The sequence below is a fragment of the Schistocerca piceifrons genome, chromosome 7 (assembly GCF_021461385.2).
Source record: "Schistocerca piceifrons isolate TAMUIC-IGC-003096 chromosome 7, iqSchPice1.1, whole genome shotgun sequence".
NCBI lineage: Eukaryota > Metazoa > Arthropoda > Insecta > Orthoptera > Acrididae > Schistocerca > Schistocerca piceifrons.
The window spans coordinates 94,209,709-94,236,108 of NC_060144.1; the positions used below are offsets into that span (position 1 = coordinate 94,209,709).

At 43.0% G+C, this 26,400-nt stretch overlaps 1 protein-coding gene across 1 annotated transcript in view; it reads left to right on the plus strand.

Annotated features, from left to right (window-relative positions):
* LOC124805468 (myogenesis-regulating glycosidase-like) overlaps window positions 1–25,521 on the plus strand; it is an 80,668-nt gene extending 55,147 nt beyond the window's left edge. The window contains exons 5-6 of the mRNA XM_047266032.1: window positions 10,680–10,836; window positions 25,322–25,521. Of these exons, the coding sequence (XP_047121988.1) occupies window positions 10,680–10,836; window positions 25,322–25,521 (357 nt within the window). The remainder of the gene's footprint in view (window positions 1–10,679; window positions 10,837–25,321) is intronic.
* Window positions 25,522–26,400: the final 879 nt, after the last annotated feature.

Sequence of the window (26,400 nt, forward strand, 5' to 3'; positions counted from 1 at the left end):
GGTCAAATAAGGCAGAAGGGATGCATAACATTCCATCAGAATTTCTAAAATCATTGGGGGAAGTGGCAACAAAACGACTATTCACGTTGGTGTGCAGAATATATGAGTCTGGCGATATACCATCTGACTTTCGGAAAAGCATCATCCACACAATTCCGAAGACCGCTAGAGCTGACAAGTGCGAGAATTATCGCACAATCAGCTTAACAGCTCATGCATCGAAGCTGCTTACAAGAATAATATACAGAAGAATGGGAAAGAAAATTGAGAATGCGCTAGGTGACGATCAGTTTGGCTTTAGGAAATTGTAAAGGGACGAGAGAGGCAATTCTGACGTTACGGCTAATAATGGAAGCAAGGCTAAAGAAAAATCAGGACACTTTCATAGGATTTGTCGACCTGGAAAAAGCGTTCGACAATATAAAATGGTGCAAGCTGTTCGAGTTTCTGAAAAAAGTAGGGGTAAGCTATAGGGAGAGACGGGTCGTATACAATATGTACAACAACCAAGAAGGAATAATAAGAGTGGACGATCAAGAACGAAGTGCTCGTATTAAGAGGGGTGTAAGACAAGGCTGTAGCCTTTCGCCCCTACTCTTCAATCTGTACATCGAGGAAGCAGTGATAGAAATAAAAGAAAGATTCAGGAGTGGAATTAAAATACAAGGCGAAAGGATATCAATGATACGATTGGCTGATGACATTGCTATCCTGAGTGAAAGTGAAGAAGAATTAAATGATCTGCTGAACGGAATGAACAGTCTAATGAGTGCACAGTATGGTTTGAGAGTAAATCGGAGAATGACGAAGGTAATGAGAAGTAGCAGAAATGAGAACAGCCAGAAACTTAACATCAGGATTGATGGTCACGAAGTCAATGAAGTTAAGGAATTCTGCTACCTAGGCAGTATAATAAGCAATGACGGACGGAGCAAGGAGGACATCAAAAGCAGACTCGCTATGGCAAAAAAGGCATTTCTGGCCAAGAGAAGTCTACTAATATCAAATACCGGCCTTAATTTGAGGAAGAAATTTCTGAGGATGTACGTCTGGAGTACAGCATTGTATGGTAGCGAAACATGGACTGTGGGAAAACCGGAACAGAAGAGAATCGAAGCATTTGAGATGTGGTGCTATAGACGAATGTTGAAAATTAGGTGGACTGATGAGGTGAGGAATAAGGAGGTTCTACGCAGAATCGGAGAGGAAAGGAATATGTGGAAAACACTGATAAGGGGAAGGGACAGGATGATAGGACATCTGCTAAGACATGAGGGAATGACTTCCATGGTACTAGAGGGAGCTGTAGAGGGCAAAAACCGTAGAGGAAGACAGAGATTGGAACACGTCAAGCAAATAATTGAGGACGTAGGTTGCAAGTGCTACTCTGAGATGAAGAGGTTAGCACAGGAAAGGAATTTGTGGCGGGCCGCATCAAACCAGTCAGTAGACCGATGACCAAAAAAAAAAAAAAAAGTATAGGCCTAAATAAAGAAAAACTGTCCAGTATACATGGAGCTATGAGCATTTGTATCACTGTAGCCATGATGAACAAGTGATCATAGTTCTTAAACTATGCACCACTTTAGTGCTCATGCTTACTGGATTACATTTTTTGTGCTGCATACCGCTACTTCTCAAAAAATGGAAATCTAAAAGCTTTCAGTAGAAAAGAGAATTGTTTCGCAGTACTGATGATGAAGAAGTGCTCCTCGCTCTTGACGTATACATTACATAGTTCACATTTACCAGACATTTTGCTTCGAATGATTGTTCCAGTCATATCCCTGCATACTGACCATTCCTCGTGGGACAATCTGTATTGAGGATATCTATGTTTACCGGTTTTTACACTGGCGTGAAGGTCATTTGAGGTGCTACCTGTGATGTTTCAGTGCATTCTGACGCCGATACCGTAATACTTCATTTAACCTTTCAACATCACAATGATAAACCATATACAGGGTGAAAAGTATTTAAACCGACAAACTCTGGGAGGTTGTAGGGAATATCAAAATAAACATTTTCCCCTAATGTCATTTTTTCCTATGAGCAGTATTTAAACCGGTAGAGGAAGATTTCTCTGGCGGAAATTAATTGAACCAACAAACACTTTTCCATTTTTTTATGACCAAGAGACAACGCATTAAGACAACCCAATTTCAATTACAGTAGATTTTCAAATATGCCTCCATTGACACGTAAACAAAGGTTACACAGTCGTATCATGTTCTGTCTGACATGGGCAAAAACCCCAGGTGTATCCTGAATTGTTCCTGCTGCTGCTACTATCCGGGCAACCACATCCTCTTCTGATGCAACAGGAGTTGCGTAGACAAGGTTGCGCATCTCTCCCCACACAGAAAAGTCCAGAAGGGACATATCTGGGGATCGAGTAGGCCATGATAGAGGACCACCTCTGCCAAACGTGTGTTTCTGGGAACCGTCGGTCCAGGAATAGACGCACACGACGAGTGAAATGTGCCGGTGCCCCGTCATGTTGGAACCACATGCGTTTTCTTGTAGGGAGCGGGACGTCTTCCAGCAATTCTGGAAATGCTCTGGCGAGAAAATTGTAATAGTGTCTGCCATTTAATATCCTAGGTAGCAGATACGGTGCAATTAAACAGTCCCCAACAACACCGACCCACATATTAACGAAGAACCGCACTTGATGAGCGCTAGTAACTGTGACGTGTGGGTTATCCTCACACCAAACATGCGATTTGTGCATGTTGAAGACTTCATCGCGCCCGAACGTTGCTCCATCGGTAAACAACACAGAGGATGGAAATATAGGATGCATTTCACACTGCTCCAGGTACCACTGCGAAAAAATGTGCTCTGGGTGCATAATCAACTGGTTCCAGGTTGTGGGCACGCTGTAAGTGAAATGGACGTAACAGTTGCTCTCGAAGGTCTGTTCTTACATTCGTCTCATTCGTCCCCATGTTACGTGCAATTGCACGAGTGCTGATTAAAGGATCCCACTCCACATGCTGCAAGACAGCTTCCTCAAATTGCAGCGTTCTTACCATGCGACGGCGTCCCTGTCCAGGTAATCTGCTAAATGACCCGGTCTCACGCAGTCGTTGGTACACAGAAGCAAAGGTCGTATGATGCGGGACAGGGCGATTAGGATATTGTTGTTGATAAACCTGCTGTGCAGTTCGTCCGTTGTGGTGCACTACGTAGTACGCACCAACCATATCAGTGTACTCACTCCAGGTGTATCGTTCCAATAGTAAACAGACAATGCACTACTACACTGGTGGACAGCAGTTGCCTACAACTGAAGAGCGTAATACGCCCTCTGACAACTGAAGATCGTAATACGGCCTCTAACAACTGACGAGCGTAATACGGCCTCCAACGATTTAAATAATCCTCACAGGAAAAAATAACATTAGAGAAAAATATTTGTTTTGATGTCCCCTACAACCTCCCAGCGTTTGTCGGTTTGAATACTTTTCACCCTATAGAGATCTCATCGTAGACCAGCACCATCACCCACTTGAATTAAACATAGCGTGATCAGAAGACACTTTGACGACTTTGATGCTGCTCTAATACAACCCTATTTTTAATTTCGAATAAACTTTTTAGGAGGTGCGACAAATCAGCATTTCTGCCACTTATTTTGTTGTCAACAGCAGTTTCCTTTGGGCCAACACTTCTTTCTTTCATTGAGAATGTAGCCCCTTCTCTTCTTGCATACATTGTTTTCAGTTGTTTCTTTTCTGCTGTCGTGAAAGTTGTCTTCTCCATTGCTTATTTAAAAAGTATTTTATTTCTCATTTTGCCCGTTTCTACTCCTACATTTTCGACATCTCTTCCTACTTTTTTCAGTCATGTGACTTCGCATTGGCAATTGTTTAGCAATTCTAAGATTTTTTAGTTATTCTGTTCATAGCGAACCTGTATATGTGTCCATGCAATTTTAATTTACTTATTCTCATTACATTTGCTAACTTTTCAGCTTTCAGGTAGACAGGTTGTAACTAAATTCGCTTTACAAAATTCGGGGACTTGTAGTGGGACCCAAGACGGTTACGTTTAGCATAGGAATTCATGTCTGGAAACGTAGCTTTTTCTCTCTACATTCAAAATACAACAACACACGTTGCTCTCTGACTCCAGCCTACTTTCATCTTGCCCACTTACAAGTAGGTATCGATGTGACGAACACTGTTGTGAACACAGATACGGTACCTCTGTAACATGTTCTGGTACACAAAATTACCAGTCCCTGGACTTACAGCATTTGGCGCAGCCACAATCTGCACCGTTAAGTCTTCCTTAGATACAACAGGGGTCTCAGCACCAAGGATTTCTTGTGACCGGAAGGTAGCGGTCTAGCGGGTTCAAGTCGCGAGAACATGCAGGCCAAGAAATTGGGCCAGCACATCCTATCTGCTGTTGCCCAAATAGTTTCACGTGAAAAATTAGATGGTGCGACATCGTGCCACACGTTCTGACGCACATTCAACAGCAAACCTTCCAAGAGACCATGCAGTATGCTGTAAAGAAATTGCACGTCCATCCAGGAACCGATAACAAATTTATACATCCCATTGGGAAGGGACAGCGGGAGGATGGAAGTGCAGCATGCACGTTTTCATCAGCCCGCACTTTACTGCTGTGGAATTTCAGAACACCATCTCTGGTGAAATTGGCTTCTACAATAAATGGTCAAATATGTGTGAAATCTTATGGGACGTAACTGCTAAGCTCATCAGTCCCTAAGCTTACACACTACTTAACCTAAATTATCCTAAGGACAACATACACACCCATGCCCGAGGGAGGACTCGAACCTCCGCCGGGACCAGCCGCGCTGGCCATGACTGCAGCGCCTCAGACCGCTCGGCTAATCCCGCATAGCAACTTGGCTTCATCCTTGAAAAGGGTCAACCTTGGATAATCTGTCTTGTCCACACAACGGTGTTAGAACCACCTGCAGAAATGGGTTCGTAACGAAACGTCCCGTGACTGAATTGCCCTTGCCTTCTGGAGGTAGTACATACGTAGCTGCTGCTCATGCAGAACACGAAGTACATTTTAGTGATCGACATTCAGTCTCCTTGTTACGTTTCTGGTACTCGTCATCGCTTCCTCTTCAACTGCTTGGGATACAGACTATTCAAGTTCGAATGTGTGGCGCCACCGTGGAGCACGACAGTCGGTCCTCCTAGAGATGCATGTACCCATCTCTGAGGCCCGCTGGTACACCCTAGCAAAGAGGGAGTGCGAAGGTGTCTGATGTGGAAAGCGCTCCATATACAATTAACGAGCAGACCTTCTACTGCGCCGAGCTTCGCCTCACAATAACATCATCTAGGCGTATTCCGCAAACGCGTTGTTCACCATGATCAACAGCAACACGCCAAAGATGAAATTTACGTACAACTGACATTTCGTACTGTAGTGAATGCTTATTATTGTACAGGACAATATGAACGAAGATCACAAGCGCAAGAGCAGGTAGAAAGCTCTCTGACCAGATCACAAACTTAACTAAATGGCATGTAAACGAACATGTAGTGGGCATTGTACATGAGATGATAAGTGAATGACGTACATAATACCTTACTCAGCGTCGCTGGAACTGCGGGAGATTTCAAAGTGTGTTGTGGTGTTTTCCTTATAGTGGGAAATCGGTACATTCCCATCGCAGACATGAGTTCCTGGGCTAAACTTAACCATCTTGGTCCCCACTACAAATCCTCAATGTCTGTGATCGATATTCAGTTACACCCTGCAGTTCTCTATTACGTCATAATCTGCTGCTATTGGGCCCTAGTATTTGCCTTACTATTTTTCTTTCAGCTTGTTTCTAATTTTTCGAGCGCTCCTCAGCTAGTTCAAGAGCTTCCACTCGATTGTGTATTTCTGGCCTGATCATTGTCCCACAGTATTTCAACTTTGTGTTCCAGGATAAAGATTCCTTTGGTGTGTATATAACTTGCTGCTTGAAAAGCCGTCTCCATTTTATATACTATAGTATCTACTGCTGCCTTATCCTTCATGTTGTATGACATCCATTCTCCAAACAGTCTGCTTTAAATATTGTGATTTTACATAAATTAAGCTTTTGAGGTTCATTACTGACATTTGTCATGAACTGCTATATATTTATAATCCTACTGTTGCTTTTGATGTAATTCTGTGATTTGTTGTGCAATTTCAAGTGAATCTCTAATAAGTGCCATTTCATCTGCAAATACTTGACACTCAACAGTGATCTACTCTGGCTTTCTTCCTAGTTGTATACCTTTGGCATTTATGTTCTTTCTCCATTCCTTACTCCCTTTCTCCAATTACTACGTAACCATCCTACCGATGGTGCTGATACAATTCGACTAGGTAGGATGTTTACCGTAGCTTATAGTGTACTAATGTTTCTGCAAGCTACCCGCTGTAGTACTGCTTTACAAAACTCGTGTGCTCCACGAAATTACAGGCCCCTGCGAGTTACAGTTGGGGTATTAATAAATTTTTACCTGGTGGGTTTAACTTACCCACAAAAATCTGAAGGCAACAGATAACGCAATCTTTATAACAACTTCAAAAGGATCCTATGCAGGGCTTATTTGGAAGCATACAGCTTTTAATTATTTTTATTTGTTGAGCCAGCATGCGACTGAGGTAGGAACTAATTTGTGGGGGTTTGCCTGTCATCTCTTAGGGACCTTTTATCAATCCTATTTTCCAATTTCTAGGGAGGTTTGGATATTTTAGGTCTCTCCTATTCTTTAAGTTATTAATGATAAAGGGAGGAAATAATCAGTAGAGGATTTAGATTAATTGATACTTATTGACTACCTACAGCATTTGAACTATTAGTCGTGTATCTATTGGAATAGGTACTGCCCATTCTTATGCAACATCAGGGGCTCTCATATTATACATCATGACAAATGGTCCCTCTAGTCAACAGGATTTACTTTCACCACATAATTATGGAAAGGGAGAGGGAAGCGCAGACCTGGTTTCAGTGGAATTTTATGCAGGCACACAATTAAACCTAAACCCATGCCTCCTATTGATACTACGTTTAATTACAATAGGTCACGCACAACAAGTTCAGAAAAAGACACTACAAGTCAGGGCGGAAGAGCATCTGCCTAAATATTTCAAATTTCACTAAAACGTGCCCCGAAGAATGGTAGCAAGTGGTCCACTTGACTATGACTGCCAATATGGTTTACTAGTGCGTTCCGAAACACCACGTTAGCCGGCCGGGGTGGCCGAGCGGTTCTAGGCGTTACAGTCTGGAACCGCGCGACCGCTAGACACAGAATTATGGAAGCACTCTAATGACGATAGGCGACTGATGACCTCGTAAGTTAAGTCCGATAGTGCCCAGAGCCATTTGAACCATTTTTGGAACACCACGTTACTGAGCTGGGGGCGCAAGAACATTTACTATAATATGGCGGGAAAATTTTGCATTTCCAGAGTGTCCGGACCCCCTTTATTGCCTAAATAAAATTACGCACGATCTAGCTGCCGTGAAGTGAAACTGAATAGTGATATGATTTTCAGTCATACTACGAAAACGATTTACACATTTTCGATAGTCATCGAGACCAACCATAGATTTCAATTTTCGATATATCAATAGCACTGTTAGCTATTTTAGCCAAAACCAACTACTGCATATTGTTGGCCTTATTCGAGCTCAGTTGTGTTGTTCATCATGCACTGATTAATAAAACGACAAATGAGATCAAGCAGCTGATGTAGTTGAATTCAATGTAAGTGCTGATGTTTATTGCTTTTGTTTTATGCGCTGTTGTGATAGTTTCTAATTAGAAGTAAGTTTTTGAAAAGAACGATTAGTAAAACCAATATTGATTCGTCTCTAGGGTTATGGTATCTGAAAGATACGTATGCGCTACTATAATACGCTAAGTACCTGTCTACAGCACTTTACTGATAGCACTGAAGTCCTTATTTGAGAACGTAGAAGTTTTGGATTGCAATAATTCAATATTTCACAAAGCAGTGGAGCGGTAAACATAACTACAGATAACATTAAATTAAAAGCAGTGCATAAAAATACTCTAGGATTTGCTTGCATGCTCTAAAAGTCCCGTTGATGGCAAAAATATCGTCCAAAAGGTGGTAGTTGCATTTCTTCAAAACATTTGCTCGAAATTCTGTCATTAGAAGCCCAAATGGCAAAATTTAGCCAAATCTGATCACCTGGGCATTACTCATTTACGAAAACCAGTTCCGATATCTGTCAACGGGGAAGGATTTGTAGACAGTGGAAGGGTTATGGTTATGTGGTGACTGCGCATTCAGTAGAGCGTTCATTTCTAAGACTTTTTCAATGGGCTGCTTGAATACGTCTGATCCGGCTACACCCTCCATTCCCACTCTGCCCCCCTACCGGCAACCTTCTTTCATAATCTATTTACGCACTTTTAACATTACTATATTTTTTCAGATGTTGTATGAAAATCGTTAAACTGTAATGTTTTTAGATTGTTGAAACAATTATACTAAAATACAATTCGTTGCTTTTGTGACAGTACTTACCTTGAATTGGGGTAATAGTTATTTATTTCTCGGGCAGACAATAACTAGTTTTAATGTTGTTTTGCATAAGGTTTCGAGAATATGCGCAATTCAGCGACATTTACATTGGAAGGCTGCTAGTATTCGACATTTTGTACTATGTACCTGTACATAAAGATGATTCACTTCTGGAACTGCGATTTACCATGTCTGAAAGTTCCACTGCAAGAAAGATGTTCTACTGTGAATGTCTTATTCGTAATATCCTTTTACCAGTGATCACCTAAGAAAACTGTGGTATTTTAAAAAATGGAAGATACATTAAAACAATTTGAGATTGAATTGAGGAACTTGGGATGCTTAGACTTGCTGAAGAAATTGGTTTCAGATATGTCAGAAATTTAGATACAAGATTGTGGTAGGAGAAAGACAGCAATCGTCAAAAGAGATCTGAACCATTCACCATCATAAGTCATTCAATCCAACATTAAGATTTTTCTGCTCCGTGATAGTGAAACTTATGAAGACTGAGCTGTGTTTTGTTAGCCATGAGCAAAGAGGCAAAAGAGTACATCATATATATATATATATATATATATATATATATATATATATATATGTTTCTTGCTTGTGTGTGTGTGTGTGTGTGTGTGTGTGTGTGTGTGTGTGTGTGTGTGTGTTGAGATACTGTATCTGTTTCACTTATTTAACAAAGCTTTTCTTGCTTATCTTTATATACCAAAGACTAGTTGTATAATGGCGTCCCGAAAGCAAATTATGTACGTAAAATTACAAAAAATTATAAATTTGTTTTCAGAATCAAGAAAATCATGAGCCTTTTTAAGGTCCTCTTTAGCAAATCAGACCCCTCCCCCTCCTCACCCCCCTACCCTGCTTTTGACAAAATCCTGGCTACGTTCAAGGGCGCATGGAGCTTCTCTCCAGTCTATGATTTGCTCTGACATGTCGTCATTGAAAATCGTTAGGAGTGAGTACTTAGTAATTGACAACAATATTTGCTTACATCAATACCAGTTCATAAGAAACTCCAAATGAAAGCTCTTGCATTACTGAGCAATACTTTCTTGATTGTTCAGTAATGTAGGGTGGTTAGATTAATTTAGGTTGTTTTAAGACAAGGCTTTTGATGACGTTGATTAGAAGACACTCTTTGAAATTCTGAAGTATCAGGTATAAATCGCAGAATGAGAATTGTTAACTACAACTTGTGCAGGAACCAGAGTGCATTTACAGCAATCCACGGACATAGGAGGTAGGCAGCAGTGAGAGCAACGTACGGTCGCATGCTGTCTCCCACGTTTATCAACCTGTACATAAAGCAAGCCGTACACTAAGGGCCAACTTGAAAAACGCAATTAATGTTCGAATAGAATGAACAAGAACCTTAAGGTATGCCAATATCCTTATTAGGGGTGTCAAAGGGTTGGGAGGTCTGTCCAGCATCATAGATAGCAATTGCAAAGAGGCTACAAGATTAACACTTACAACAGTAAACCAAAGGTAATGGTGTGTTGTGGAAAAAAGTGGAAGGTCCTCTGTGGGGCCCAGCTTAGAAGTGTTTTGATACTCGCTCTGAAAAGTAACAGACGATGACAGAAATAAAGAGGATATAAAATATACTCATATTGTTGCACCAAGAAATAGTTTGATAATGACGGTAAATGGGGAGGGGGGGGGGAGGAGTTGTAGAGGGATACGAAAGTTAGTAAATAGAAAAAGAGTTCAAGTAAGTGAAGGTTCCAGCAGTTATAGAGAGATGAAGATACCTGTGCAAGAGAGTCCATCATGGAGAGCTGCAGCAAACCAGTCTTTTGACAGTGTGATGGTTGTACAACTTTAGCTGTCTGTTTGTTACCATCTACAAGATAAATAGAACGCGAGTGTGACCATCCCTTCATTGTGTTGCTATTGTTTTGTTCAGGTATAGGGTTTTCTTTAACAATGTGTAACTGTTAATCTGTTTTCCTCTTCTAGATACAATATTACGAGACATTATTGCCCCGCATTCCATTGACTGGTGTGTTTATGGTCCAGTTCCGCTTTAAGCGTTTCATTAGCTGTATGGTGAAGAGTTTCTTCTCAGGGGGGTTCCACAGCTTTATAGCGTTTAATTGTTTCCCATGTTACAGACGCTGGAGATCTGTCGCAACATGACAGACCTACACATTCAGTACGGGCCCCGCATCGTGGAACTCATGGAGAAGGCGGTGAAGGATGGAACGCCGGTTAACCTGCCCATCTGGTGGCTCGACCCCACCGACGAAACAGCTCTCACTATAGACTCAGGTACGACACACGCCTCACTTACTGTACATATTTCTACCGTCTCACTTTTGTCTCTTTGTATTTAATTAGTCTCCCTCTTAGATGTGTCTCTCACACTGGAAAGTACTAGATTTACCCAGCAAGTTGGAATTGGAATTTGTGGTAAGATCCTGTTGGACCAAACTGCTGAGGTCATCGGTCCCTAAGCTTACACACTACTTAATCTAACTTAAACTGACTTACACTAAGGACAACACACACACCCATCCCCGGGGGAGGACTCGAACCTCCGACGGGGGGAGCCGCACGGAACGTGACAAGGCGCCCAGACCTCACGGCTACTCCGCGCTGCCTTACCCACCAAGTCCAAAAAGTTTCGATACTAGATTAACAAAATAAACACAATTTAATAGGTGATTGTACTGCTTCAGGTATTCTACATAGTCTGTTCCCACTTGGGTACAACGCACAGAACATTAATATGCAATATGTAACTGTCAGAAATTTGCTTCTGCTAGATTGTCCAACTCGTGCGTCGCATTGCCTCGAAAACAGTCTTCAAACCGTTCACCCAAATGTGAACATCCGCAGTTTGTCGTCTTGTGATTGGTAACACCAAATCTCGTGATGATTTTTTCCAGAAGAGAATCGTCAGCGTTTTGCATTTGAGTTAAATTGCGGCTGGTGTCCACGCTTTGCTCTGTTTGTTGGGGAATCAAGACTGGCGGGACAAACGTTACACATACTTTTCTCTTCTTGAAAACATTATAGCCAAAGTCTTGAAAATTTGGTTTAGAGATTTTGCTGCACTGCAGTTTGTAACGCAGAACGCTGACATACTACGGTCGCACGTCTACTACTTAACACTGCCTGCTCACAGCTCACTAATCAAATGCATGTCTGCTGTTTACAGTTGTCAGTTCACGTCGCCACCATAGTTACTACATTGTGGTCGCTTATACGCCAGAAATAAAAGGAGTCTGGAAACTCTTTCGAAGGAAGGTGTATGCCGTGTAAGTGGTTCTTCCATATTAAATCACGCTCAGCAGAAGCTTATAAGTACACTACTGGCCGTTAAAGTTGCTTCACCAAGAGGAAAAGCAGATGATAAACGGGTATTCATTGGACAGATATATTATACTAGAACTGACATGAGATTACATTTTTAAGCACTTTGGGTGCATAGATCCTGAGAAATCAGTACCCAGAACAACCACCTCCGGCCGTAATAACGCCCTTGACACGACTGGGCATTGAGTCAAACAGAGCCTGGGTGGCGTGTACAGGTACAGCTGCCCATGCAGCTTCAACACGATACCACAGTTCATCAGGAGTAGTGACTGGCGTATTGTGACGAGCCAGTTGCTCGGCCACCACTGACCAGACGTTTTCAATTGGTGAGAGATCTGGAGAATGTGCTAGCCAGGGCAGCAGTTGAACATTTTCTGTATCCAGAAAGGCCCGTACAGGACCTGCAACATGCGGTCATCCATTATCCTGCTGAAATGTAGCGTTTCGCAGGAATCGAATGAAGGGTAGAGCCACGGGTCGTAACACATCTGAAATGTGACGTCCACTGTTCAAAGTTCCGTCAATGCGAACAAGAGGTGACCAAGACGTGTAACCAATGGTACCCATACCATCACGCCGGGTGATACGCCAGTATGGCGATGAGGAATATACGCTTCCAATGTGCGTTCACCGCGATGTCGCCTAACACGGATGCGACAATCATGATGCTGCAAAAAGAATAAGGATTCATCCGAAAAAGTGAAGTTTTACCATTCGTGCACCAAAAAAAAAAAGAAAAGAAAAACAATAGTTCAAATGGCTCTGAGCACTATGGGGCTTAACATCTGAGGTCATCAGTCCCCTAGACCTTAGCACTACTTAAACCTAACTAACCTAAGGACATCACACACATCCATGCCCCAGGCAGGATTCGAATCTGCGATCGTAGCGGTCGCGCGGTTCCAGACTGAACCGCCTAGAACCGCTCGGCCACAACGGCCTGCTCGTGCACGCAGATTCGTCGTTGACTACACCATCGCAGGCGCTCCTGTCGGTGATTCAGCGTCAAGGGTAACCGCAGCCATGGTCTCCGAGCTGATAGTCCATGCTGCTGCAAACGTCGTTGAACTGTTCGTGCAGATGTTTGTTGTCTTGCAAACGTCCCCATCTGTTGACTCAGGGATCGAGACGTGGCTGCACGATCCGTTACAGCCATGCTGATAAGATAGCTGTCATCTCGACTACTAGTGATACGAGGCCGTTGGGATCCAGCACAGCGTTTCATATTACCCTCCTGAACTCACCAATTCCATATTCTGCTAACAGTCATTGGATGTTGACCAACGCGAGCAGCAATGTCGCGATACGATAAACCGCAATCGCGATAGGCTACAATCCGACCTTTATCAAAGTCGGAAACGTGATGGTACGCATTTCTCCCCCTTACACGAGGCATCACAAAAACGTTTCACCAGGCAAAGCCGGTCAACTGCTGTTTGTGTATGAGAAATCGGTTGGAAACTTTCCTCATGTCAGCACGTTGTAGGTGTCGCCATTGGCGCCAACCTTGTGTGAATGCTCTGAAAGCTAATCATTTGTATATCACAGCATCTTCTTCCTGTCGGTTAAATTTCTCATCTGTAGCACGTCATCTTCGTGGTGGAGCAATTTTAATGTCCAGTAGTGTAAATGAAGCCGTGAATGATTCCGCATGATACTTAGACTATATCAGATCCTTTTTCATCACTTTACCCGCATTGATCACATTTGTTCGTGATTAGGGCGAACTGCCAGACTCTGTACCACTTACTGACACTCTATTTATTTCGTAAGGTTTTTACTAGGTCTTTCTGCACATAATTGCCTCTAACGTTATACGCCAAGTCATTTGTATACATCTCTCGTAAACAGTAGTACGGCTGTGTGGAGGCACTCCATATACTATCTTCGCTTATCCTTTAACAACGGTTCGCTGTGTTCAGTTTGCTACGTAGTTTTCAATCCTTTCGCACGTATGTCCATACATTTCGCATTCGCATATATTGATTAGTAGGCGACGTCGCAGAATTGTATTTATAGATTCTGGGAGAAAAGAGATACTCCAAACACCTTTAGCCACCTATCTACAGCCGTCTCGATTGCACGACCGCTGCTTGCAGAAGCCATGTAGATTTCTACAGTGAAGTTGTTCCGTCCCCAATTACGCCATCGTAGTCAATACATTGATCAAAAACGGTTTGCGTCGTCATCGCGAATTACATATTTTTTCATGGGTAACTTTTTTTACACTACTCTTTTGACGACAAGTAACCATTAAACACGCAGCTGCCTGGAAGTGGATGTAAAACCTGCTTTGTCATTGCAGTTCAACAGAGAGACATCTATCTTCACTCGTGAACGACGGAACACGCCTTGTTCACACTAGCATTCAGTAAGTATGCTTCGAATGGTTAATGGTAACTGGAAGTCTAGACCGTTAACACATCCTCACTTTAAGAGGAGAACGGGTGTCAACGAGGGAAGAAGGTTGCTCTACATCTACGTCTGCAAATGTAGCAAGCCATACCAATTCCACTCACGAAGGGAGCGAGAGAAAAACGACCGTCTACATACCTCCAAAGGAGTCCTAATTTATCTTGTCTTCGCGGTTCTCATTCAAAATGTACGCTGGATGTAGGAGAATTTTCTGCACTCATCTGAAAATGCCGGTTCTCTAAATTTTCTCAATCGTGTTCCGTCAGAAGTACTTCTTCCCTACAGCCATTCCAATTTGAGTTTAAGTAGCATCTCCATAATTCTCGTTTGTTGATCGAATCTACCGGTAATGAATCTAGTAGCACGCCTCTCAATTGCTTCGATGTCTCACATTAATCCGACTTGGTCGGGATTCCAGATGCTGGAGCAGTACTCAAGAATGGGTCGCACTAGTGTTCTATATGTGGTCTGTATTACTTTCCTAGGGCTCTCCCAATAAACAGAAGTTAACCATTCGCGTTTCCCACTAAAATCAACACATGCTCGCTCCATTTCATTCTGCTTCGCTACATTACGCCCTGCTGTGTCAAGCAGCATACTACTAATGCTGTGTTCGAACATGACAGGATAGTTTTTTGTACTTGCGTGCATTTGCTTATATTTTTCTACCTTTAGAGCTAACTGCCATTTGTTACACTAACTAGAAACTTTATCTGTCATTCTATAACCTCCTGCAGTCACTCAACAAAGACACCTTTCCGTACACCACAGCTTCGTCAACCAACAGCCTCAGACTGCTGCTCCCCTGTTCGTCACAAAATTTATGTAAAAAAGAGAATAAGAGCAGTCCTGTCAATCTTCCCTACGGCGCTCCAGACGATGTCCTTGACTCTGATGAACACTCACCGTCTAGGAAAACATAACTGGTTCTGTTACCTAAGTCTTCAATGAAAAATACCGCGCAAGCAGAAAAACACGAATTTTACAGGAGACACAAAAAACTGTCTAAAATAACTGATACGTTTCATGATGTTGTTGTTGTTGTGGTCTTCAGTCCAGAGGCTGGTTTGATGCAGCTCTCCATGCTACTCTATCCTGTGCAAGCTTCTTCATCTCCCAGTACCTACTGCAACCTACATCCTACTAAATCTGCTTAGTGTATTCATCTCTTGGTCTCCCTCCACGGTTTTTACCCTCCGCGCTGCCCTCCAGTACTAAATTTGTGATCCCTTGATGCCTCAGAATATGCCCTACCAACGGATCCTTCCTTCTAGTCAAGTTGTGCCACAAATTTCTCTTCTCTCCAATCCTATTCAATACTCCCTCATTAGTTATATGATCTACCCATCCAATCTTCAGCATTCTTCTGTAGCACCACATTTCGAAAGCTTCTATCCTCTTCTTGTCTAAACTATTTATCGTCCACGTTTCACTTCCATACATGGCTACACTCCATACAAATACTTTCAGAAACGACATTCTGACACTTAAATCTATACTCGATGTTAACAAATTTCTCTTCTTCAGAAACGCTTTCCTTGCCATTGCCAGTCTACATTATACATCCTCCCTACTTCGACCATCATCAGTTATTTTGCTCCCCTAATAGCAAAACTCATTTACTACTTTAAGCGTCTCATTTCCTAATCTAGTTCCCGCAGCATCACCCGACTTAATTCGACTACATTCCATTATCCTCGTTTTGCTTCTATTGATGTTCATCTTATATCCCCCTTTGAAGACACTGTCCATTCCGTTCAGCTGCTCTTCCAGGTCCTTTGCTGAATCGGACAGAATTACAATGTCATCGGCGACCCTCAAAGTTTTTATTTCTTCTCCATGAAATTTAATTCCTACTCGTAATTTTTGTTTTGTTTCCTTTACTGCTTGCTCAGTATACAGATGAATAAAATCGGGGATAGGCTACAACCCTGTTTCACTCCCTTCCCAGCTACTGCGTTCCTTTCATGTCCATCGACTCTTATAACTGTCAACTGGTTTCTGTACAGATTGTAAATAGCCTTTCGCTCCCTGTATTTTACCCCTGTCACCTTCAGAATTTGAAAGAGAGTATGCCAGTCAACATTGTCAAAAGCTTTCTCTAAGTCTAAGAATGCTATAAACGTAGGTTTGCCTTTCCTTAACCTATTTTCTAAGATAAGTCGTAGGGTCAGTATTGCCTCACGTGTTCCTCCAACAAGGACCTAAATTTGAATTGTTGCACTACAATGATCTTCCGAGTCGTAACAAAAAGTGAAACAAAGAAAATATTCTTCAGGAAGCTTGATTACGGCAGATAAGCGGAATTGTCTCGGTATTTATGTGTCAGGAATGTTATTTGCGCGGTATTGGTTTGTCAGCCTTCTGTAAGACTTACCGTTTTTGCGGTGTTTTTAGTGCTGAAAAAAAAGATACAACATCGTTTCGAAAAGACTTTACTGAACGAGTTCTTGGAAAAACTTCAAATATACACGCGGTCCACATAGGGTTTGTTGAATCCTCGTTTCCAGCTTTTATGTCATCTCGTTGTCTCTGTAGACCTGTGCCACGGGGAGCAAGGAGAGGATGTTGGTTGGTAGCCGGTATCCTCGTTCTATAGCACAAACTGCACACAATTATTAACTGGGTTCTTTATTACATAACCAAAGAGCAACTTAACTTAGGCTTCCATGTGCTGTGGACAGTTCACTTTAGCCTCACTGCTGATGAAGTACGAAGTCCCCTATGAACACTATTGTGCTGCCTGATTCTAAGCTAGAGGTTGTGTCTGCGGCTCCGTTTCGGTGACACGCTGGAGCTCACACGGCGTACAGACTCGAACTAACTGGACCTCCGGTCCACCAACTGGACCTCCGGTCCACCGAGGCGATCCTGAATACCGGCGGCCGAGAGGGCATTGGCGAGTTTGTCGTTGGCGTCTATCGATCTTCTTGTGGCTATGCTACTGTCTATAGACTTGTTCAAGAAAAGACTGTCGAACAAAGAACAACATCGCACTGCCACTCCTGAAATAGCAACGTCCAATATGATGATCATTCATAAGGAATGTCGTCAAAATAGCAATGAGAAACGGCTTCATATTGTTGGAAATGATCCAATTTAGTGTACTTGATTTTCAGTGTTTCTTTGTATACAGAATGTATGGTAGAGCACTTGCCCGCGAAAGGCAAAGGTCCTGAGTTCGAGTCTCTTTCCGGCACACAGTTTTAATCTGCCAGGAAGTTTCATAACTTTTATTGTATAGTTTGGGGAAGCAAATTTCTCCATAAATTTTTCTCGGACGTCTTCGTACTTTTTGCCACACGTCGTCGAAAGTGCACTTGTAGTAAATAAAACAGTTTGGACGATACTGCATCGCCCTCAGGTCCATAACTGTTGGCTCACACTTTGCAGCTCTTCCAAGGTAACCTAGTCATACAACCATAAATTTTTCACTTCACAGTTAGTGAAACAGGGGAAATCTAGGTAACAAACTTCGTAAGATCCTGGCTTTCTTCTCGCCTATTTAGATATCAAGGCATACAAGCTACAAAGTGTAACTTCACCTCCTTTGATCTTCCACTCGATGGAACTGTGAACTGAATCACATTCCATCTGAGTATGGCTTTTCGCCAAATAAATTTGCGTGTTGAGTACTCCTGAATCAATTGCTAATCTTAAGAGAGCGTTTGATAATCACCACATTTCTGTTCTGATATGTGCAGACGCCAGAAAAGAAAATGACTGTCACAGGGATTTCCTTAATCGTTTTGGACAGTGTGGGCACGATACGTAAGGCAAAACATGAAGCAATCAGTTCAACTTGCGTTTAATCGAAGCAGTAATACACTGCATCATGACTTTTCAAATTATACATTGTGAAGCTATGGGCAGAGAATTTTGTTTTATAGTAAACTGGACTTGCCTCTAAAAGTGGTGCTGCATTCACGGCGCCTACGTCCGTGGTGTAGAGTGTGCACAGCTTGCGCTGGGCATCTTTCTTATCTAGATCTTTCTGCAACCTTGCCTGCTCTTTCCTTCGTATGCCTCCATTCAAGTTTCCGAGCCTGTAACTACAAGACGCACAGGTTTTTCTTGGGAGAAAATAAGCTGTTACCCTCTTAGAAAACCAAGTAAAATGTGGCGCGACTAAATGGTGAAACCTGTTCCTTGCTACAGTTTTGGGCGTAGAGTCCGTACAAGTGTTGTTTGCCTTGTGCGAAAGGCTCAAGGTACAGCTTCGGGGAGGAGTTCTTGGAGTAACGCGATGGCAGTTTCGGAAGACAGTCCAGGAATTCTGTTACGAAGTTTTTCTCATCTTTCTTCTTCGTTTGTTTTATTCGGGAACGTGACGATTTTGAATCTGGGCTCATTCCGTGTGTGCAGTTTTCGAGCCAATATCTCACTGTCCATTCTTTAATGCCAAGAATATTTAGAATTTTTTTTTCATTCTTGATGCTTTTCACTACCATTTCTCAGTTAATAAATCAGCTTGCCTTTTCTCCTGGATTCACCAGTGATCTTCCCTGGACATTTGGTTGTGATTATGTCCACAAGATTGATTACGGAAATCTTCCTCTGATCCCATGACATCGTTTTCCGGAAAGTGGTAAAAATTGCGTGCCTGTCAGCAGAAAAAAATTGTTGGTCCTTCCTCTGAACGGATTTCTGACACATCTTTGGAAGTACACTTCGGACCTAATTTTCTTGCCTCTCTTGGACTATTATGAGTAATTTTGCAACTTCGACTTGTTTTACATCCAAAATACGCTTTTCCGCACATTCACAGAGTGTCTTTTGCGTCTTTCTTTCAATCTTCAGGGCAGGCTTTAGATTTCCTTTTTCTGTCATTGCTTAGGTCACCCTAAAATTCTTGGCATCCACTTGCAACATCCTTGCTTCTATCATCTTCCGATAAGTTGTTTGAATTGTCTACTAAAAAATGAACACTGTCGTGTAGCAATAAAAGTGAAGAAGTACTGTCGTCTGCAGTGGCAACTGTGATTGCTGTATCATTCTGAGCAGCCTTGGATGCAGTCAGCGAAGTTTCTAGACAAGAAATGTTTGAAAAATGAACTTAAGGCGGCCACAGTTGAATTGCAGTTTTAAGATAACGAACGGTTACAATATCATTAATAACACCAACAGTCACAAAAAAATTACCTGTGTCATTAGATGGCCCAGGAAAAGCGACTGAGAACACCATATACAGAATTAAATCTTCTTCTGTTCGTTTGACTTCACTGCTGCTAGTGTTCTCGGCTGTTGTTCGTTCTGGATTTACATGAGAACCTATACTCAAGTTGGTATTTAAAAAGGAATAAAGGGCACAGTAAGTGAAGTGTGGCGTTACAGTAAAACAGCTTTGTTACTACTAAATTATAGAGTTTTAGCGGGCCGCTGTTAATGCGAGGTAAATGACATAAAAATTCCTTACCACTGTTGCTCTCAAGTCGGGGTGCACTCAGCCTCGTGATGCCAATTGAGGAGCTACTCGACCGAATAGTAGCGGCTTCGGTCAAGAATACCATCACAATGGTCGGGAGAGATGTGTGCTGACCCCGCGCCCCTCTTATCCGCGCCGGCCGCGGTGGTCTAGCGGTTCTGGCGCTGCAGTCCGGAACCGCGGGACTGCTACGGTCACAGGTTCGAATCCTGCCTCGGGCATGGGTGTGTGTGATGTCCTTAGGTTAGTTAGGTTTAAGTAGTTCTAAGTTCTAGGGGACTTATGACCTAAGATGTTGAGTCCCATAGTGCTCAGAGCCATTTCCTCCTATCCGTATCGTCCACGGAGGATGACACGGCGGTCGGATGGTCCCGGTAGGCCACTCGTGGCCTGCAGACGAAGTGTACTGTTGCTCTCAATAACGATTCTCCGCTTTCATACGCTAAGTTCAGCTGAGAAACAATTTCTTCCTCAGTGAAGACATGTAAAACGCTGTCCATTTTCAGGAGCTGAAACTAGAAACAAGGAACCACTTTCGAACACTGGAATATACGTAGTAAGCAATAACAATGCGGTATGGCTGCGCACGCTTTTGCATTTACGCGGGATTGTTTACTACATCCAAAACAATCTAGCTACTCAGTATTTCATTATTTTGCACTTACGCGGTATTTCCATTCATGATTCGATGTGTCATATACGCTGCATTGTTTTAGTTCACTTTATTTGCAGATAATTAAAAAAACGGCACTCTGCCTGTAAGAGTAGGTGTGCAAATACTTTAAGGTGTCAGTTACGTGGTACTGTTTCTTCACCGACGACATATGGGAACGTATTCCATATGCTGGGAGTTTCGTTATCAGTTAGCAGTGGAGCACCGTGTCAAACGCTTTCTGAAAACCTAGGAATATGGAATCTGCCCGCAGCTCTTCACCCGTGGTTAGCAGGATATAGTGTGAGGAAGAGACAGAGTATCACAAGAACGATGCTTTCTGAATGCTTACTGATTTGTGGACAGAAAATTTTCTTCTTCAAGTTAATTTATTATATCCGAAGTTGAAAGTAAGTGCAACAATTCAGCAGCAGCAGATGCTAGGAATATTCGATAGTAATTTTGGTGATCCGTTCTTTTACCATTTTATAGACAGGTGTCACCTGCGTAGTTTTTTTTTCCCGCTTGGGTCTTGGCGCTGGGCGAGACACGCGATAAATGCAACCTAATGCCCGACATGCCCAAAAGAACAGATAACATCTTCATACAGATAAGGCTAACCGGGCAATGATATTCTTCAGTGCCGTTGCGCTCGTATTGCCCGAACTCTTACGGGAATCGGTAGATTGACTGCCGGGAGTAATAAGTATAGTGGGCAAGGGAACTACAAATGTAGTGTGTGGACAGGAGGTTGGGAATGTGGGTCTCACGGGGAGCGTGCCAGAGAAAAGTCTCTGTATTCGCCGTATGCCCTGGGTCCTCGGTGACTCCTGCGGATGCCGGCACGGTAGCTCAGCGTGTTCTCTCAGGAGGTTAGCTACTCTCTGTAATAAAAACCTGAGAGAACGGATCAACGAAGAATGTAAATGGGTATCATCGAACGTCCGCCCCGAACAAGTTCAGCTAACAATATAGAACAAAATGAGATCAGCCAAAAAAAGAATACAGATACAGCATCTGCCATGTAAGCAGGGGGTTCCGGGTACGAGATGAAGTCTAGACCTTTAGCTGCTTACAGGCGTTGATAAATATCAACGGGGACAGTGAAAAATTTGTGCTTTCGTCAATTAAATGCAATATTTCTTCTGTTACCCAAGGATTTCTACTAGCCCTCGTCTTTTTACCTACTTGATCCTCTGCTGCCTTTACTACTTCATCCCTCAGAGCTACCCATTCTTCTTCTACTGTATTTCTTTCCCCCATTCTTGTCAATTGTGCCCTTATGCTCTCCCTGAAACTCTGTACAACCTCTGGTTCTTTCAGTTTATCCAGGTCCCATCTCCTTAAATTCCCACCTTTTTTCAGTTTCTTCAGTTTTAATCTACAGTTCATAACCAGTAGATTGTGGTCAGAGTCCACATCTGCCCCTGGAAATGTCTTACAATTTAAAACCCGGTTCCTAAATCTCTGTCTTACCATTATATAATCTATCTGATACCTTCTAGTATCTCCAGGTTTCTTCCATGTATTAATTTAAAAACTGTACTAATTTACTAATTTAAAAACTTATTTACCACTGGGTCAGTCGTTTTTCGGTCAGTAATTCGAAGGCTATGTTTTATCTCCAAGCTATTGTTCTGCCATACAGTCATCAGTTCGGCAATGAGTTCGTCTCTGAGGACGAAACCGCACGAGCAATTATCGCCCGTTTCGCTGACACGTTCCTCCAAGCCGCAGATATCAACCGAATGGAATGGCCTGTGTTGAGAATCCAACTGACCTCTCTTAGAACCATATGAACTCACTGTGGGCCATTTGCATGAAGCCCACTAACACTTAATGACCTCAGGGGGATCGCCGTCCAGCGATGGGGTTGATTCGAGCATCGAATTCTCGGCCACGTTGTGGACAGCACGCCCAGGACATTTCAAGCACTCCACAATGCAAATGCTGGAGCAAAACTGTATTCAGTACTACCCAGCAGCAGAGCCTGATTTCATAGGAAAGCGAAGATGTTCGTTTTGAACGGACGGTCTTTTTTTCTCTTACTTATGTTTTTATTCTACCCAGCGCTATATTTTAACTACGTATAGGTTATTATTGCATTCTCTGCTTCCCTTGAATCAAAGCTGACACATATTCTCAGTTCATGTCCAATAATTCTGTGATATATTGACGTCGCTATTGTCGCTATTGTGATCCTTCCTGTAGGCCGAAAGGGCCTCCGCCTTCCTGCAGTTATGTGTCATGGTGCATTGTTCCGGGAACAACACTATGCCCAGGGTGGAAGAAAAGCCAATTCTTCTTCATTTTCACACCTTCAGGTCCTCTGACCTTTCCTCTCTCCTGAAATTTTGCCTGTTTTTCAAATCTATGCCCACTTATATTTCTACGTCTGAAACGCCCACTAAACCCGCTGTGCAGAGCAGGTGATTAGGACAGTGGAAAGGGCCAGATAAGATGTCGGTCAGGTTCACTCAAAATTGTAATTTATTGTAACTCAATAACACCTTTAAATCAAAACAGCACATAGCCGAGCCTTTGCCAGCCGGAGTGGCCGAGCGGTTCTAGGCACTACAGTCTGGAACCGCGCGACCGTTACGGTCGCAGGTTTGAATCCTGCCTCGAGCGTGGATGTGTGTGGTGTGTGATGTCCTTAGATTACTTAGGTTTAAGTAATTCTAAGTTCTAGGGGACTGATGACCTCAGAAGTTACGTCCCATAGTCCTCAGAGCCATTTGAACCATTTTTTGAGCCGAACCTTTAGAAATACGAGTTTCAAAAAGGCAATTATTTCACTGCTGAAGGCCTCCAAACAACAAATCTTAAAGCAACAAGATAAATCTCAAGTGGTAGAAACATGCATTTAAAATTTCAAATAAAATAATTAACTTATACAACACAGCGAGGCTGAGAGCCTCAAGTCAAGGGTGAATAGACAATCATAAACAAGATGCAATACAAACAGCTGCAGGCCCACAATAAAATTTTCAAGATTTTAAAATATATTACACAACATTTCAGAGACAGAAGGCTGCCATTTTTCTTTTTTTTTTTTTTTTTTTTTTTTTTTTTTAGTAAGGATTTAAGTTGCGAAGGCCCACAATTGATTTTCCAAAATTTAAAAATACACAAAATCCAGTAAAAGCAAAAATTTTTTAAATTATTGGCTATGATAAATGATAAACAATCAAACACCGGTGAGAAGGACAGTAAGGGAAACGGCAGTCAGAAGCCTCAAGGGAGGTCGGTCTGCCCTCGTGAGGCAGGTGGTGCGCCCAGCTACACTTTATCCGTCGGTACCCAACCAGGGGACAGCCACGGACCGACCGACAAAACGACTTGCTTGCCACCGATCGGTATATGATAACTCAAACACCAAAAGTTACGAACGTGATTATGCACAATGAAATATGTATTAAGCAGTCAAAACTACACACCACGTTGGACAGTGATAACAGGTGAGGAAAGGACGCTGCCTGAAATTACGTTAGTGGCCAGGGCAGGTAACCGGAACACTAACGGCCACAAGGCACAAAATTCCAGTGGTGCACTTAAACTGTAGTCAACCAATATAGTTAATTGCACCGAATGGCTGCTAAATTTCAGCAATAGAAACACTTGGTGTTGCTCACAGGAAAACCTTCCCAACAGCGAACCACCGAAACGAACCACACAACATGAATGGACGTGGCTTGGGTAGTTGAAACCACTACTCAACTTTGACGTCCTGGGTCGGTGAACCACGAAGCTCGTAGCGGTCAGACAGCTCCACACACGCTCCGACACTGTGCAGGGACCGCCAGCGGACCCAGCCGACTGCATCGAGCGCGGATATCCTCCCTGGCTCGCAACAACCGACCGACTGCCGTCAGAGTGCCGAGAACATCTAAAATAGTGGTCAGTGCACATAGAGCCAACTACACACACAAGCTGACAAACACTTGCACGAAGATCTCAACGATACCCAACAGTAACTAAACACGCACGAAGACAAATCGGGAGTCGATGCGCACACACACACACACACACACACACACACACACACACACACACACACGACTCATGAACGATCGGCGAGCAAAAACACGTCGTCCGGTAGGACGACCGACCGACGATCCACCGAGACCGTGGCATGGCTCAAGTGATGCGTGGCGGCAATGGACGGGCGAGCCATGCCGACGCAGACCTCACTGCTGCTCCCACCCTACTGCACTAGTGCTGCATTGCAACTCCCCGACTGGCAGGTCCGGACAGTGCTCAAGACACGTTCCAACTGACTGGCAGACCCGAACTCGCGATCCGAACTCGCAACCCGAACTCGCTTACGACAGACAACGACCGGGAAGTAATAGCAGTCGAGAAAGATACTATGAGAGGGGATATATCGATACGCGCGTCTAGCAAAGCAGCAACTCAGTGACAGTAATAATTTAATTAAGGTAGTGAGGTGGAAGTACGTTAAAAACAGGGTGTAAACTACATGATGGGGGGAACACGAGCCACGCACGGCTCACAGTCTACGGTCGAACGTAGGAAATGTGGCGGGATTTACTTCGTTGAAACAGTTCCCACAGACAGTTAAGTGCTGCCACCTTTATTTTGTTAAGTTTCGTTCCATTTCCATCGTGAGCAAAGAGCATTTGGGCAGACCATTTTGTTCCAGTTGCTGACTTTGCCTAGTATCAAAACCGTTTTGACTGTTTCACAACTCAGCAGGTCAGATCTACTTTCTGAACTCTCTGAACTTTGTGCTTAGCTTCCCTTGCTGTCTATAGCTACCATTGCACACTGACATCACGCATTAGCAGTTTTGTGTCGCTTGCAGATTTGCACATTTTTCAGCTGTTGCAAAGTTTATGTTCATAATCAAGGCCTCATAACAGTGTCACAGCTGAAGGGCAATATGCTATTCTGTATCCTCACTCTAAATTGATTTCCAGAGTTCCTGCTGGGCGAGGACCTGCTAGTGGCACCGGTGCTCTACCACGACTCGGTTATGCGCGACATCTACCTGCCGAAGGGCAGCTGGAGGGACGAGGCCGACCCGGAGCACCCCACCATAGACGGTCCCACCTGGCTCCGCAAATACCCTGCTCCTCGCAACACTCTTCCGTACTTCACCAGAGTCAGCTCTTCCTAAACCTCATCGAATACATGTATATGTAATCATTATGGATAAAACGTAGTGTTCACTGATACGGCAGTACCACTGCAAATGTAGTCACTGGTAACCGCAAATTACATCCATTCAGTGACGTCGTCTTTTTCTCTTATTTACAGACCTTCCTCAGCCTCCGCAATTCTGTTGTCCTGCTGTGATATCTTTTGCTACCATTTCACTTCATAATTACAGTGCTTTGTTCTTCTGTCAACATAAACTCCTCCACAAACTCCGAGGGAAATAACGCTTCCACTGTAAGCTGTGGAGGAAATAGTAATTCAGCACATGTCCACAATGTTACTCAACATAGCCTCGAGTCTGACCCTGAATAATGTCTATTTTATAATAAAACATGACTGCTGCTGTTCATCTAATAAGAATTTTACAGAAATTTTAAGCACATAATGCACGTATTTAATTTTCAGGTGGGTTACGTGATGTACAGGAGAAGGTAAGAATTAGCTATAAGTTCCATTTGAAATCTTTTCACTCCATTTAGGACAAAATACTCCCACAGTTCAGTCACACACATAATACGCCCATTGCGCTGAGTTATAGCGCGTGACAGAAATGTAAGCGCAGCTACTCACACAGGTCCAGTGTGGGCCGTAATCATCCAAACGTGGTAAGATATGCTAGTGCGTTAATGCGGAAGCGATTTAAACAGGGCAAAATTAGCTCCAATTTTTGGCAACAGGGTCAAATGTGGCTCAATGCACTGTTTGTATGACGATGTGACATCCATGCCTTCATTTGACAGGCGATAACGGTGAAAAGTAAAATCAATAGTATACCTTCCTCACGTGTTTGACGTTTCTACCAACGTCCCGTTCCTAACCCATTACAAGTGGAAACATT